At 35.9% G+C, this 17,944-nt stretch overlaps 1 protein-coding gene across 2 annotated transcripts in view; it reads left to right on the plus strand.

The window, feature by feature from the left end:
* Positions 1-17,944, plus strand: part of GABRA1 (gamma-aminobutyric acid type A receptor subunit alpha1) — a 54,454-nt gene that overhangs the window by 29,880 nt on the left and 6,630 nt on the right. For both annotated transcript variants that reach the window (XM_036920196.2, XM_036920276.2), the window contains exons 7-9: positions 3,766-3,909; positions 12,760-12,912; positions 17,483-17,685. In XM_036920196.2, coding sequence (XP_036776091.1) covers positions 3,766-3,909; positions 12,760-12,912; positions 17,483-17,685 — 500 coding nt within the window. The remainder of the gene's footprint in view (positions 1-3,765; positions 3,910-12,759; positions 12,913-17,482; positions 17,686-17,944) is intronic.

Raw genomic sequence — 17,944 nt, forward strand, 5'->3', positions numbered from 1 at the left:
GCCTAAATTGCTTGACCCAGGTTTTGAGGCAAACATCTTGCCAAAATATCAGAGAAGAGGCTAAGCAAGAGGATTTCCCAGTAATTCAGTGGAGCACTGTGTAATAAATGTTCATGAAGCATCTGAAGCAACCTCATCCACATGCTGATAGGAACCAACCCAGGAAAGCAGATGTTTCCCTTCCCGCTCTTGCATGAGATTCCAGCTGTCAGTGTTAAATCACACTCTCTGCTTGTTAGGGGTGGAGCCCTCCTCAAAAGGCCAGATATCCAGAAGACTGTGTGCAGGATGCAGCTGACATCTTTTAATGACTTTCTGAGGAAAATACAAAATAGGGTTTGATCCTACAAGAAGAGATTCAGATTATATTCTGACAATAAGATCTAGGCAAGTGCTAGATCTAGTCAGGACTTAATAAATGATTGTTTCCTGACTAATTATCAAGTGCAGTGCCTTGCAAATAATGAGAGGGATAAGCACAGATTTAAATGAATTCTAAACAACAAATAACTTTAGAAATTATTTAGTGCATCTGTCTCATACAAATGGAAAAGTAAAGGCCTCTAAAAATGAAGTGATAGTGTCAATCAGTAGATGCTCTCCTGATATTAAATCCATACTCCCAGTGTGGTATTACCCCAGAGTTCTTTCATAAACCCAACCAAAACCTTTTTGTCTTTAAAAAAATTTTTCTTAGCTAATCTTATGATTTTTTTGAAATCTGAGCTTAACATTTTTAACTAAATAGTTGAAAACTCTTTTAACCTTCTTTTCTTTATGTTGAGTAATCTCAACGCAAGGAAGTTCTCATCAGACGTACTTTCCAGATATGGAAATGTAGAAACAATAAGCTGATCACCTACTGTGAGGCCTTAGGCATATCTGTCTCCTCTGTGTTAAGACACCATCTTTCATCATATGAATTTACTGTACATTTTGGGAGATTTCCATTGAGAGACATGAACAACAAGGTCATGTTTATGGTAGATTTCCTGTATAATGGGGTTTCTAAGAAATTGCAAGAAATGAGACACTGAATAATCTGAAATGAGAAATTATGGTAACACATTTTTTCCCTTTTCAAACTGTATTAGCAGCCCTTTAACAATACCTGACAGGGCACAAAAAAATAGGATGCAGGCACTGTTAGTAATGACAGTCCAATACAGTAGCAAGAGCTTTAATTTACTACAAAATGACACAAGGTCTAAAATTGGCTTCATCACTAATTATGTGACCACCAAGTATCCTAGCTTGGCTTTTGAGCATATAATACACAGTTTTCCCCAGAAAATTCTTATCAACATCAGTGGAATAGAATGAATAGTATTCTACGTTCTTCCCACCCAGTAGCCATGTGCCCTTAAACAAGTCTTCAAATGTTTCTGTGTCATCTGTAAATTGAGATAAACTGCATGACTTCTAAAGTCCTTCCATGTTAACAGTCAATGATTCTGTGTTACCATAAACTCAATATTTTTTCTTAGGTAAGATCTTTACATTTAAAAAACAAGAATTTATCATGATCAGGAAAACATTTTACTGGATATAGGTGCCTAAAAATTGCAAGCAATATGGTTCTTCTCAAACTAGTGTGCTGTGCTTTTTTCAAGGGGATTTTTTTAAGTAAAGTTTTAGATCCTCCTAACAACTGTAATCCACCTATTGTGTACACTGTTGAAATGTTTCAAGCTTTTTCTTTAAGTCAAGGAAATATGTTAACTCAATGGGAGGAATCCTTTCACAATGTATGTATATATGAAATCTTCATGTTGTGTACTTAAAATATCCTACAATTTTTCTTCTCAATTATAACTTTAAAAAGCTGGAAATAAATAAATAGTAAATCAGTAAATAAAAGACTAATGCAGTGACAAAAAAAAAAAAGCCAGTGATGACAACCACAATTAAAAAAAGAAAAGTAGATGAGAGCAAACTCCAAAATTATCTATTTCTCACTCTTTCATGTTTCACAGAAGAGGTGATAAGCACTAAATTAATTCCCTGTGTATTCTTTCAAACTTCTGGAAAAATTTGTTCAAAAAGAGATATCCAATTGCAACTTGGTGCAGAAATGATAGTAAACATGATAGAGCAGACAAGATGATCAAGTAAAATCTAGGGAATGCTGTCTCTGCTTTTCCTGGGGATGAGTTCCAGCCCAAAGAGACGTGGTCACTTGGAGAAGCACTGGGTCAGGGAATGAGGGGCATGACTCACGTTTATCTTTAGGCAGCTTCATGTTCATGTAAAAAGGCAACCCTCATTTTACATCTCATGATATTTTATCTTGGTCAAATATAGATTTGGACCAAACACCCAAGGATGGTTACCTTGGGGTGGGGGTTGGGTCATTATAACTTTTATGGGCCCTTGGCACTTTTGCCTTTGTGTGCCATTCCTCCAAAAATATACATAAAAATTATATTTTATTTTGTATTTTGTATTTTTCATTTTCTTTTAGAACTATATTGGTATAAAGATTAATATAATCCAAGTTGGGTTATATTCATTTTTTCTTCTGATTTTTTAAAAGAAATTAAATCATTTTTGTGGCCATCTCCAAGTTCCGTATGGGCCCTGGACACTGTGCTTACTGTAGCTAATGCAGATGTTGGCCAGAGGGTAATGCTTTCCATAAGGCCAGCTTTGCCATAAGACCTTTCTTTCAAAAACCCTGGAAACACTTTGATTTTACTAATGCAATATTCTTTAAATTTTTAATATCACTCCACATCTAAACAGAAGAGAGTGTATACCATCATTCCAGCCTATGTGAAGTGGGTGTTCTATGACTGGAAGTCAGAAAAGCTATGAAATTCATTCTCCTTAATCTTCTCTCTCTCACTTTATACCCCTCCTCCCCAAATCTTCCTGGATTACAGGTCAGGATTATGACCCACCTTCTCCTATGGGAGGAAGGCAAGGTTAAAAAGCAACATGGCAAATAAAATGGTTGAGAAGTATGAACAGCTGCATGGTACCACACATCAGCATCTCACCACCACATAAAAAATATAATTAAATTAAAAGGAAGTAAAATCAGTCTTCTTTGAAAAATAGATGCTTAGTAAAATTTCCATTGTTACTTTCCATATTGTTTGTGACTTTCCCTGGTCTGACACAATCTGGACCCAGGCTACTGCCCTCTAGCCTTATTTCTTCTCATCCCTTTGCTCTAGCCAGATTGGTATTCCTGTTCTTCCTCAAGATTGTCAAGCTTTTACCTTCCCTATGGGAAAAAACATATGAGCTTACCACCCAGGGAACTCATCCCCAAGACTGAGATGGCTCACTGTCTCATTTCTGTCACACATAGAAAGGTCACTTCTTCAATGACTCTGAGTCCCTTACCTAAAATACCTCCTCCTTCCCCCATTCTCTATCCTCTGACCTGTTGTATTTCATTTAACACTATGTGAAATTATATAGTCATTAAATGATCAAGTTTTGTCCCCACTACTGCCATATGTGTTCTTCAACATCAGGGAATCGTGTGTGTTATGCTCACTACTGTATTTTCAGCGAGGTACTTCATCCTTTGTAGATGCTTAGTAACTATTTGTTGTAAGATTGAACACATACATAACTGAACAAATCAGGAAAATATGGTTTTGTTTTCCTAAGCTAAGGGATATGAGTTCTCCTTTCCTGGCCTTCCCTCTGGAACATGCAATAGAAAATATGAAACTGATTGGATATACTAGCTAATTAGCTGAATTGCAGTAGTATAACATGCGGACCACTTCCCATTCTTTCCTTTAGATGCTTATACCAGAGCAGAAGTTGTTTATGAGTGGACCAGAGAGCCAGCACGTTCAGTGGTTGTAGCAGAAGATGGGTCACGCCTGAACCAGTACGATCTTCTTGGACAAACAGTGGACTCTGGAATTGTTCAGTCTAGTACAGGTAAGTGCTATTTTGTTACTTCACATATGGAGGAAAGACCATACAGAGTTTTTGTGAGGATGTAATATTTCAGTCAGTCTTTCAGTAACACAGAGAGAGAAAATTGCACAACACAGGGAACAGCTGAGCTAGGAACTAGTGTAAACTCTGTAGGCCTGTGACCTTGGACGTGTCATTTAATGACTTTTAGCTTCTGTCTCTGTCCGCAAAGTAAGTTGCTGGATCTGTGTGAACAGCATAGCACAGTACTTATATATATTAACAATTAGATGAAGAAGGTAGGATTTAAATCCTTACTCTTCTACCTTGCCAGTTGATTGTGGTCACCTCACAGGGTCATTGGAATAAATTAAAACCATGAAGAGTACTTATCACAGCTCCTGGCATATAAATAGTTCTTAATAAATGTTAGCTGTTAATATCATCTAGGCCCCACTTATTGCCATGATTCAGTGAATCTTGGTGAATTTGTAGTGATCATCACACATGGATACCAAAGAGCTAACTCCCTCTCCAAATTCATTCATTATCTCTAGCCAAGGATATCCCACAGCTAAAACCTACAGAAACATAATAACATTACTGATCACTTCACTTTGGAATTAGAAGAAGGCGTGTTTTACCAATGAAATACTAAGAGCTAGATCAGATACTGTTAAGCAGCTGAAATCAAATTTTATGCTTTCAAAGTTCTTTCAAAAACTAAGAGTTTAGTTATGCAGATATCCATTTTATGATGAAATGAAATTTGATCATAAGCCAAAAAATTATAATAAAGTTTGGACTGTAACAATTAGTAAAAGTTACTCCCCCATCCCAATATTTTTAATTCTGTTCAATTATTGAAAGCTTGGCAAAGGTCAACAATTGTATGGCTGTCTTTAAATTTTAAGAGTTCATTCACTTTGATCTTTAATTTCTTTAAAAAAGATAATTTAGTAATAAAAAGGGGCGTGAAAGTGTTATTTTTTTCAGAAAGAAATTTCTTCCTTAGGTTTTGGACTAAATCCAAATTTTGAACTTAGCTATTAGGAATAGGCCACTCTGATCATTGTTGGATAATCCTGCTTAACAGGATCCATCTTTTGCTTACTTTATACGACCTGTGGCTATTCTAGATGCTCAAATATTTATGTTTCTTGTTTTGAAAAATAGATAAGACTGTTCCTTAGCTGTATCCACATTAGAAATGCATGTGACATAATGGAAAGACCTTAGGCTTTGCAGTGAGAAAAACTCAAATCTTTGTGAGCTCAAGTCCTGGTCCTGCCACTTAGAAGCCTTGTGACTTTAGGAAAGTCACTTTTCCTCTTAGAAACTCTGGTCTTTTCTAAGAAATGGGGATTTTATAATTTTGTATTAAAGATGAGATAAATAAAAGTCTTAGAAGAGTTACATAGTAAAGACTCAAAGTAGCAGGTATATTTGTTGCTATAGTCCTGAAAATATCCCAAAACATGGAAAATACGGAATTTTTTTTTCCTCACAAGTTATGTTGGAAAAGATATTAAAATGAACACTATTTAATTTTTTAAAATTGAATGCTATTATACCCTGGATATTCATACAGGCACTAGAGAATCAATGATAGACAGGGCAGAGATCCTGCAGTCTGAAATCTAAGGGAAGAAAAACATAAACTATAATTATCAAAATGGGTGGTAAATGCTGTCATTAACACTGTTGTGAGGGCAGGGAGCATGTCTATCTTCTGTATCCCTATTATTTAATATAATAACCCAAACAGAGGAGGTATTAAATAAATATTTTGAATTAACAAGTAAAAAAATAAGTGGATCCAGCCTAGGATAATCAAGGAAGGATTGCTATAGGGGTTGACTTTCACATTGTTAATTCGTATTTTGTGGGAAACAATCACTCTTCTAGGCCCAGAACATTCAAAATAATAGACATAGAACTTTCCCTGGAGTAATTCTCCATCTCATTTCATTAGAATGGAGGTTGGGAGATGGCAAGGAAGCAGTCACTCACAGGAAGTGGCGTGCACGCAGTGGGAAAGTACACACAGACCACAAAGGTTACTCAGAGGTGGGAGCCTCCATTCTGGCTCTAATGCTAGTGACCTTGTCATGTCACTGTATCTCTCCTTATGCCCCAGTTCTCAAGTCTGCAAAATGAGTGGCTTGGTCTGATGAACTTGGAGCCCTACCTCACCTCTGGCAACCTAAGGATTCAGCCCACGTACATTCTAGTTATTCAGAAACAATGCACAGTCACAGTATGGGATGAGAGGCAGTGACTCGACCCGACACCACCAAGCTGGCTGGACCTCATAAGCTGGATCCCTTAAAAGTCATCATTCTGTGCTTAAGCAGCAAGTTGATATGTGAAAACAAAAGCTTTTCCTTGTCATCCCCTTAGTGGATGTAGGTGGGGGATGAGGAGAGTGATAAGCAAATCTTCAAATGTGGGAGATCAGCATGGTGTTCATTTTAAACTCCACAAGACACGGAACTACACTTCCTCTGGGTTTACTTTAGCTCATAAAAAGCCACCTTGATAGATTTCTGTGGGAAGAAGTGAAGATCTTTGTAAGATCTTCAACCCCACTATTTCACATCTGAAGCCCTGTAAACATTAAGATAAGCAACCTTGAGTATTATTACTTCCCTGTTTCTGCCAAAAGACAAGGAATGACGGCAGGAAAGAGCACACATTGAGAATGATTAGATAAAAAGCATCTTCTACCTTAAAATTCTCTGAGGCTAGAGAAGCAATGCAGATCACCTCTTAGAAGATTGGAAGGTGTAGCCCACTTGCCTGAAACCAACACACATGCGAACACACACTCACATTACCCCGACCGCTTTCAGGCCAGATACCTCTTCAGTGATTTAGGAGGGTAAAGTATGAGACTCATTTGAATACTTGCATATTTTTTAATTCAGTGTAACCATATTAGAGGTTCAGTGCCTTCCTTGGAGTCTGTCATCAGCTGTGGTAGGAGAAAATGAGTTGGATACTTAGTTTGAAGTACCCTTATTCACCTGGCAGAGGAAAACCTTTCACAGGCACACAGAATAATGAGTCTAGTCAGCTTCTAAATCCAGCACTGTTATGTATTCACTTATTCCTTCAATTATTTGCTCGTGTGTTTGATACTGTGATTGGGCCTAGAGAAGATAGATGAAGGACACATAATTCCTACCCTCAAGAAGCTCATAGTTGAGTGATGTAAGTAGTTAACATGCATTGGCACTATTCTAATCTTCATAACAACTCCAGGGTGTAGGTATTATTATCTCCATTTTACAGATGGAGCAGCTAAACCCAGAGAGGTTTAACAATTTTTTCCGAGGTTACACCCTGAGCAGTGGCAGATCTGGGATATGATTATTTGAATCTGGGTAGCTGCAGAATATGTGCTCCCAACTGCATGACAAACCTGTAAGAGGAAGATAGACATGTGTGAAAATGCAACAATGTAGTGCAACATTGAGTTTAAGAGTGTGGAGTCTAGAATTACAGTGGGAGGGTTTGAATGCTGGTTTTACCACTTGTCAACTGTGTGACCTTTGGCAAGACATTACTCTGTTCATTTTTTCTCTTGTACTAATTGGAGATAGTAAGATGACTACTTCATGAGCTTCTGTGAGATAGAAATCAGAAAAATGCATGTCACCTGTTAGTGGAGTATCTGACATATAAAAATTAGTATCTAATAAATATTAGCTATTACTATTATTAATAATGATAGAACTAGTACAAGAGAGCTACATGATGGCATAAAGAAAAGGAGGTCATTTCTGCTTGAAATATCAGAGAAGGCAGTTTGGAAGTAGACCCCAACAATGGCCCCTTGTCTCTTTCCAGTACATCACATTATGTTTCCTGAGTAATTCTTAAAGGAGACCCCATGCAAAATTTATAATAGTGATTTTAAAGGGCATGAAAATATGACTTGCACAGGGAAGTAAAATAACTAAATTAGCCACTAGGCGGAAGAATAATATCTTGGCTGGAAAATGAAAGAATGTAATAATATGTACTGCCTTTTTAAAATACACAATGATTGGTGAAAAGTCTTTGATTTACCTAAATCAATAGGCAGATTTGATCAAAGGAAATGTAGGTTAGTTTTACTGAAAAAGAATGTATCTTCTTTATGAATGACCATTATTTCTTTAGAACAGATGACCAAGAAATATTGTTGTATCCTCTTTCCTGGAGACAGTCTTCTCTGGATGAGTTGATTTAAGGATGACCCTGGAGGGTCAGGGGGGAGGAAAGCAACTGATTTCCCTGACTAGGGGCCAGCAGTGGTGATCAACATTCATCAAGGGACCCTCAGGGCTCCCATTATGCTGCCTAGTACATGATCTCCAGAGAAATAATTATAACCATAAAATGTTAAGAATTGGTGTGTGGAAGGGGAAACTTCTATTGTCATCTAGTCTACCTTTTCATATTTCAGATGAGGAGACAGGTCCAGGAAGCCTAAGTGAACTAAAACTCTAACTATTGTTTCCTTATTTCTTTTTAAATGGTTTTTGAAGTAGATATTAAAATAACAACTTCCTCAATGATGTTTTTGAGTCCTTATTTCTTTTAAAAATGGTGTTTTTAAAGTGCACTTTAGAAAATACAAAGTTTAAAATACTTAGAAGGAAAATAATAGTTTTACATGGAATCAATGTTTGCTACAATTTTATAGAAGAAGTGAATGGTTAATTTCTTGAGCTAGAGAGAGAATTTCCCTTTTTTGTTTTTTTTATTGAAGTATAGTTGATATACAATATTCTTTCTGTTTCAGCTATCCAACATAGTGATTAAACAGTTATATACATTATTAAATCCTCACTCCAACTAGTGTAGTTACTATCTGTCAACACAGAAACATGTTATAGAACAATTGACTAACAGAATATATTTCTGTCCCTTCTATCATTACACTGTAAATCAGCTTGTGACTTAGAATTTTTTTAAGTAACTTTTACATCTATCATTTATCTTCACAACATCCGAAGAAACAGTTAAAACACTATCATTTTAAGTGGGCACACAAGTAAACTGAAGTCAAATAACTTTAAGCAAGGTGTCTACTCTTCAAATAACTAACATTTGAGAAAACAAAAAATAGAAGCCAGGTCTAAACAAACCATCAGAGCTGCTTTACAAAATTATACCCCTGCTTCTTTTCTTCTCCTTTCCTTAGTTTTATACTGTAGAGTATCAAAAATATTGTCACATCTAATTTACAAGCTTCCTTCAGGGTTATGTGATGTGCAAGGGTATTTGAATTACAATTCTTCTAGATTGTTGAATTAGAGGAAAAGAATTCAACATGCTTAGTACATAATCATTTGCTGTCTAGAGATACTCTTTTAATCAAATTTAAGAAACTGATTTTTTTTGTTGTGTTTTCTTTAATTTTTTTAAACCATTAAAGCATGATTCTGATTTTGCTGCCTTTTCCTTTTCTTGAATGTTTTATGTCAAAACTTCCTAGATTTTATTTGATTTAGGAAGATGATTTCAAAAGATTTGAAATCCTATTCTTTCTCAAGTTTCTCAGTGAGTAAGTGGTTTATAGAACAAATATGTCAAATAATAGCTCCTCCAAAATAATATTCTTTGCAGAATCTGCCCAAAATGTCACATTGTGAACAACAGAAGATGATAATGGAATATATATAGACACTCATCTTTCTGACATTATATGAAAGATGGAATTTCTTTCTTTGAGCTGTTGACATTTTTCAGGCTACAACTGAATGAATGGTTAGGAATAATAATGCATGCTTCTGGGAGTTGAAATGTAACATGGCTATGGCCACACAAGGCTCCATTTTAGCAGAACCCTGGGAAAACTGATTTTCTGCATTTTTCTAGAGTTTGAATCACTTATATCTTTCAGATGGCCTTGGAGACATCACCTAAGTATCTATAGAAAATGAAATGAGTTAACATTTTATTTACCCTTTAAAAGAGAGATGTTCATGGATTGAAATTTAGGTGATCATCCTTAAAACTGAGTGCATCCCTTTTCACCATAGGTGGGTACTGAATACTTAGGATATGTAAAGAAATGCTACATCCAAAGAACTATCCCTTTTCTCAATTAGTGTTCAGTTTGGTGGGATATATGCATGTAAATAGCTAAAATGAAAGTATGAGATATTATAAATGTAAACAGGAGCTGTTAGTAAACTTGAAGTTACTATTGATCAGTAATGGCAGGCAGGGGTTACCATTAATACCCATTAATAATGAAAGCATACATGAATGTTTGGGTGACTTTCTACTTAAGAGAGTAAATGCATTTCTTCTACCAATACTTTTACCAATTCGATTGGATGAGAAAGAGAAGAAAATGGAGAAAGGAAGTAAAATTTATTTTAAAACTCTTGTAAAGCATGATCTTAGAGCCCTTATTCTTTATTCTACCCACAATATACTTTTCACTATCCTATAGGTGAGGAAGCTGTAGATCAGAGAGTTTGAGTTGCCCAAGGTTACATAGTAAGAAAATAACATATCTGGGTTTTGAACCCAAACTCATTCTCTTCCAAAGCTAATAAACTTTCCTCTACAGTACATTTCTTCCAATTCCACTATGGAATGAACCCAATAGTTGAACAAAATATTCAGCAATGAGATGTCAAGTAGAGAATTTTGTGGGTCAGGATACAGAGAAGTGATATGTGTGGTGAGATGTGAGATGTAATATTGAAATGCATATCAGATCTGTGATGAGAAGAGTCCTGAGTACAGGTTGGGGAGTTTGCTTGTTAGTGTGCAACACCAGAGACATTGTCGATTGTCACTGTGAGAGGGGAGTGTTTGCTTGTGGCCAGCTGTCCTACAGCACAACCTTACAACAATCATCTGGTCAGAAATGTCAGTACACTGAAGTTGAAAATCCCTGATGTGGATAATGGGAATATACTAAGGTATTTCAAGGTATTTAGGTATGCTTTAAAAAAGACCACTGACATCAAAATTTAGGGAAAATTGGAGTTAGGAAGTGACTGGAGACAGACAAGACAGTTGAAAGATTCTTACAGATCTACAGTGTAAATCTACAAAAGAGTAAATCTACAAAGGAAATAAAAGCAGTGACCACAGATAAGAGACAGACTGAGAGATACCGCACAGGTGAAATTAAAATTGCAATGACCAACCGTCCACATTCTCCCTTTTGGAAGCCCTACTTAACATCCTAGCATTAATTCCAGGTGTTGAGCCTGAGCTAATAGACAGATGCGAGGGCCACTGGGCAGAAGCTAAGTGGAAAAGCAGCACTGCTTTGTGCTGGTCATTATTTTATATGGAAAAGGTTACTGTCAGTTTTAACATATTTAGTTGATAATGTCAATGAAAATCTATGTCTATGATATATCTAGATATTTGGAGACAGCGTGTGATTTTTTTGAGAGCAGTGTAACTTAGAGATGTACTTGGGCAGATATCGGGACAAAAATGACACTTAAAAGCAGAGGTGACTAGGAAAATGCCTTGTTAGAGTCAAGAAAAAATATGGGGAGGAAAGCTGACAACAAAATTACACCAGGAACCTCTACATTTACTTTGCAGGAAGATGATGATTGGTGCCTGACAGAACTCAATAAATACTCTGATTGAAATAATCAATGAATTAGCAAAAGAAACTGAAAATGAGAGATAAAGAGGGAATATGAGTAAAGAGAGAGCTATCAGGACAGTAGGGGCAGACAGCATTGCTTAATTCTTCATGCTGCAAAGAAAGTGAGCAGCCAGTTTGAAGACTGAGATCTTCCTTAAGACTAGATCCTCACTGTGGATATTAAGAGATCACAAGCAGTTTTGACAACAATATAATGGCTGAAGCTGGTTGGCCATGTGCTGAGACATAAATCACAGGCTGAGTAGGGAAAAGTGTGGAGCTGAAGAGAAGGAGAAAGTAGAGATAGGTGAATACTGAAAAAAGTGATTATAGTAAGAAATCTGCTATTTCTCTCCTACCCACCCACAGACAGTTAAGTATATATTGAATGTGAATAAAGGTAAAAACTTCTAATAATTGTAATTAAGCAAATATAGTAGCAATTTAAAAAAAACTCCTACAATTTGGGGTCTCTAAATGAAACTACACTTTAGAATAGATAAAGACCATGGAAAGTGCCTAGCTAGTCCACTGTTTCCCACACCAGGCTATGGGATTGGAAATTTGAATTGGAACAAGTTCAAAAGCTAGTTATAAATGTGGATTTTTCTGGCCCCATCTTAAAGAATGGTTTGTCTATCTAGATGGGACCTGGGGAATTGCATGTTACAAACCTTCCCAGGCAATTCTGATGAAGGTGTTACTCAAAATAAATTTTGAGAAAGTGGATTCTATCCCACACTCCTCATTGCAGGCTAAGCTAAATGACTTAAGCCAAATCAGAGAGCAACTCAAAGGATTTTCTGAAGCTATAATTCAGCTCTCAAACTTAGACACTAAAGCACTTTCATTAGATAACCTGAATCTTTCACACAGTGGGCAAGCTAGGAATCTGTCCTAACCCATTGGAGGATGTCATCAGGATCTGGCATATTTCTGTGATGGACATTAAAGCCAGTCTGTAAACATATGCTCAGATATGTCTCTTAAATGATATACCAGTATTAGGATGTAAAAATATCCATGAGATCTCTGACACCTCAATTTCATCCTCAGAGCCACTGTGGTGTGTTTTTAAAATGTCACTTTTCTTGCCTGGGTAAAAACTTTTCTCTCCAGGAACCAGATGTCACATGGAAAGAGGTACATCTAATCTCCAGGTTTTTGATGCTGATGGAAAAACTCAAGAGATAACTTCTTTTCAAGGTCAAATTGCTCACCTTACTGTCTGTTTCACCCTGTAGGAGAATATGTTGTCATGACCACTCATTTCCACCTGAAGAGAAAGATTGGCTATTTTGTTATTCAAACATACCTGCCATGCATAATGACGGTTATTCTCTCCCAAGTGTCGTTCTGGCTCAACAGAGAGTCTGTACCGGCAAGGACTGTCTTTGGTAAGTGCCAACTAATCAAGACATGCGTGCAAGGGTCTGTAGGGGAAGGTGTATTGTAGCAGTGACATTGCAAATAGAATGAAGAACAATTATACATTAATATCTGAAGTTAGTACAATAGAAAGGTTCAAGGAATTACCATTCTCATTATGATATGACTTTTTAAAATTCCTTCTTTAAATAACAGGCTGTTTTAGTGCATATAAATAGATGGGATTAATAAGCATGTGATTTGATATTTTGGGAGAGAAAAGGAATGAAGCAGACATTAAAATGCATCATGACAGATTAAAACACACACACATAGAAACATTAATATTTAAACCATACATTTAGAATACATAACCATGTATCAGGGTATTTATTGAAAATCTGAGAAAATATCAGCAGAACTCCTTCCTTTCATATATGAAAGCAAGGGTTCCTTATGCAGGAAGACCTTATTAATGCCCTTCTTGTTAGTACAGGAATATCGCATTTTACCTAATGTGTGCACTTCTGAAGAGTTACAAATACACTTTTTTTCTATGCAAATGTTTAAAAAGCCCTAGATGCTTCAAGTTAACGGATTCCAATGGAAAATTACCGAAAAGATAATAACCTTTTACTAATAGGAATACTCATCCCCTGATTTATTATTTTAGAATTTGTATTTCATATAAAGAGGTATTTCCTGTTTCATAGTACACTGTTTTAATTGTGCTTCATACTAATAAAAACAAAAGATTCTATTATAAAAAGTTACTGATTCATTCATTGATTCAGTGAATTTTTCTTTGAAGCCTACCGTGAACTCTTTTCTGGGCACAGAATGAAGCAGTGGTCACTCCCCGCATGAAGGTCACATTGTGGAGTGTAATATTTGAATAACAACAAAAATCATATATTACATTTATTGAGTGCTTTTATATCATACACTATTCTATGAAATAAAGCTATATTATCTTATTTAACACTAAAAAATCCTATGTACAATTATTATCCTTGTGTTATTGAAGAGAAAGCTAAGGAACAAGAGATTGAGTGACTTGCCCAAGGTCAGAGGCTGTGAGGTGAAGGATTCTGGAGTAAGACCCAAACTCTTAGATCTAGACTCTGTGCCCCAAATGACCACACTGTACCACTAGCAATGTGCTATCAGGCCGCATGACAAGACAAGAAATGACATTGTGAGCAGTATCATTCATTTGGATGTAACGAGCAACATTCATTGGCCAAACACAATTATCAATGCTAATTCTAAAAAATGAACGGGGCACATGCTATATTTATGAACTTTTACTACAGAATAAAAGCCGTAAGAAGTTTACAGTCTAAATTGAGGATTATTTGTGTGCAGAGATTTCGATGGTATCAGCCTTCCATAATATGCAAGGTATGAAAAATCAATTATCTCAAAATCAATTACAAGACTCTGCTACAAGTGCTTAAAAGAAAGAACCTTTTCTTCCGAATTTAGCAAAATGTTTCCAGTTTGGAAACCACAGAATCTTTGCTCTGATGGTCGCCTAAGGAAACAGCTAAATAAGACCCAGAATGACTCCAGCTGGAGAGCAAAAGAGTAGTTCATTTCAAAATTCTTTTTTTCTTATCATTTCTCAATATTAACTGGCATTGAAGCGACTTACTAGAATTGAAAATTTAACTTTTGTGAAGATACTTCTTTATGCATCTGTAGTTTGAGCCTTTTATTCACTAGAAATCAATTTTTTAAATTAGAATACAAAAGATATTTATATTTTATGGTTTTTTTGAACAAGCACCACACTGTATTGAAAAAGACTTTTTTTTAAATGCTCACTTTCCTCCATCTCACCGCAACAAATCCTACCCTTCCTCTTTGGAAGTTCTCTAAAGCATTAGGAATGTTTTAAAAGTGAAAAGCCTTGCGCTTAACATTTTCAACGATCTGGTATTTCAGCTGACTCATGCCCTTTTGGTGAACATAACTACATACCAGCTGTGGCAAGTAATTCTGTGTATCAAGTTATATATTTCTGATGCTTTAAGTTCAATAAAATCACAAACACAATTTTATAAGACCTTTAGCCTTTTAACATTTATTTAATACACATGTTTCTATTCTTTTTAGTCTGAACCCAGCACCTTCCTCTGAGCTGTGTGCAATGCCTGAGAGGATCAGGGGTATTTAACTACAAAAAGGAAAAAAAGGTAGAAAAGCTACAAAAAGAAAAGAAAAAACCCACAGAAGTTGTGCTTTACTGCTTTATAGCAGTTTATTGAAAGGCATCCAGAACACAACAAAGAATAAAGCCTCTTTCATGTCTAAAGGATCATCTTCTTGACCCTCTCACTTAGTGGCTATATGGTCATGTAGTTTTGCTGCCAGATAGAGCAAGGCTTTAAATTCAATCTTCATTTTTCTAAGATCCAGTTGATGATAAAATGAAAGTATAATTAAAGTAAAATAGTGCTATTTAAAAGATTGAGAAAAATAAAATAAAATATATAAATTGTCAGACTCTGTACTTGGAACTAATAGATGCTCAACACATTTTTATTCCTTTGCCTTTCCATTTGGCAGGAATTGTAAGACAACATAAAACACACACACACACACACACACACACCCTCTCCTATGCTATTCTTAACTGCTTTCAGTTTATGGATACATTTGGTTTAAGAACACCCATTCCCAAATTACTTCTGATAACTACTTACATAAACCAAAATTTGAAAAAATAATGAGATTCACTTAAGCAGGGATTTATTTAAAAGTACTGAAGTTGTCAATAACAGTCATTAATATGCCCTTAATAAGTATCAGGCTAAGTGCTAACATTTTTATTCCACTATTTTATTTAATACTTAACCTTCTGAGTTAGACTTATTAAAATTATTTTATAAGAAATAATTTTTTAAAACCCCAGAAGCTCAGAATTGTGGGGCAGTTTTCTCAAGGTCACTCAGCAATTACAGAGCTGGGATTTGAAACTCGGTTGCTCTGTTCCCCAAATACTGATATTCAGTTGCATTGCTCTTTGCTCGATTAATAGTAATATGTAAATTTGAGGGGATTGTTTTCCATCCAATATTCTTTAAGCCATTTGTTGATTATGTAATACAAATGTACCCCAGAACTTTTTGTAAAACCTCGAAAGTTCAACATTAAGTCTATTCAACTACAGCTGTGACCAGCTATCAAAAATATGATTTAATAAAAGTCTCAGTGTTTTTTTTTCTTCATCCTATTACTTCCTAATACACAGATCACCTACCTTGAAATTCATAGAAAACTAGGGAATAGTAGATGGTTTAAAACAGCCTAGGAAATTAGCTACCTGTTAGCTCTGTGACTCTGCTGGTTTTCTAAAAATCAAAAGGAGAAATAATAAATTTGAGTTTTAGACACATGGAATGACACTATCTGCCAGGGCAATAATTTATTTGTCATCTTGAAAATGCTTTCACATATTATTATATTTAATCCTCAAATAATCTTGTGAATAACCATGCCAAAATTTCTCTTTCTTAGAATTTCAACAGCGACATTGACAGATACAGAGACTAAGGTCCCTAGAAGTTCATTTACTCAAGGCCACTAAGCCAATAAATAGTAAGGTTGGGACAAGTCACTAGAAGAGGTTAGGATTTTTTTTTCACACCATGAAGCCCGGGCCATCTCCGCTAGAGTACTGTGAATTGTTTTTTATACATTTTCAAATGGCTAAAAAGGACATGAAAATATTCTAACTAGTGTAGTGCATTACATAGAGTAGGTTTGTAATTTTGTTAAATGAACACTAGTGGATATCACCATTCTCATACCAACTCATATAATTATCTAAATAAGCTAAAGCAACTGTCCTGAAAACTGCTTTGAAGTTTTAATTACTAGGGATGGATTTGCAGAATAGGGAAGATGAGGCAGCATTAACAGAAAGGGAAAGAGTATGGACATTTGAATCAGTCAAACTTGTGTTCCAATTTTGGTTTTGCCACTTCTGAGTTGTATGACTTCAAGAAAGTTACATGCGACTTACTTCAGGAACTTCTTCAAAAGAGTAGCTATTTCAGAATCAGCGGGGAAAAATAGTATTAAAGCAGAAGAATTAACAATGTAACAAAATGTAATCCTAAAATTATTCAATTACCAATTTTCAAGAATCTGTTGGCTTCTTGATTTATACATTTGGGGTACACAGGCAGAATATTAAACAAGCTGAGGATTCAGAGATTTCTTGTGGATCAGAGACAGTGAAGATCTATGTATTCTTTTTTAAAGATTTGGTTATAGTGCAGGGATATTTTTTTCCTTTCCTACGTGGGACACCGTGTTCAAAGTTCCCGTTTAATTGAGCTCACTATCCTAACACCTACCCAATAACAAAGCAGTTTATCCCTCCAAGAGATCCCCTTCAATACTGCCATACCATGAACTGCAGCCTGCATGAGTGGAAACTCACTCATCGCAAACCAGACTGTAGGGAACTAGAAAACACGCTCTGTCCGCGGCACTGTTGGTTTTCTTTTGTGCAAGTAGTCTGACCTCCGGTGATGAAATTTTGTACTAGGAATCTACAAATTCACTGAAGTACTTCTTTTACAGGAGTAACAACTGTGCTCACCATGACAACTTTGAGTATCAGTGCCAGAAACTCCCTCCCTAAGGTGGCTTATGCGACCGCGATGGATTGGTTTATTGCCGTGTGCTATGCCTTTGTGTTCTCAGCGCTCATTGAGTTTGCCACAGTGAACTACTTCACCAAGAGAGGTTATGCATGGGACGGCAAAAGCGTTGTTCCAGAAAAGGTAAATGCTTTAATATCCCCTGTGATATATTATTATTATTATTTTAAACCTATGAGACTTGGAGAGATGGTGGATGAAGAATGCAGAGACAAAGTAACAAGGATTTCTTTTACTTAAAGCATAAACAAGTGCTAAAGTTGTGCTACTGTTAAGGAGAGAGGCTATTCGAGTGGATAGATGTGCAGAGTAAAGTGAAGGAGGTAACAGAGCCACAAAGGCAAACATTTCCACGCAAATATGCTTTCCTGTGGGCTCTGTT

Source organism: Manis pentadactyla, chromosome 2 (genome assembly GCF_030020395.1).
Source record: "Manis pentadactyla isolate mManPen7 chromosome 2, mManPen7.hap1, whole genome shotgun sequence".
NCBI classification, from domain to species: domain Eukaryota; kingdom Metazoa; phylum Chordata; class Mammalia; order Pholidota; family Manidae; genus Manis; species Manis pentadactyla.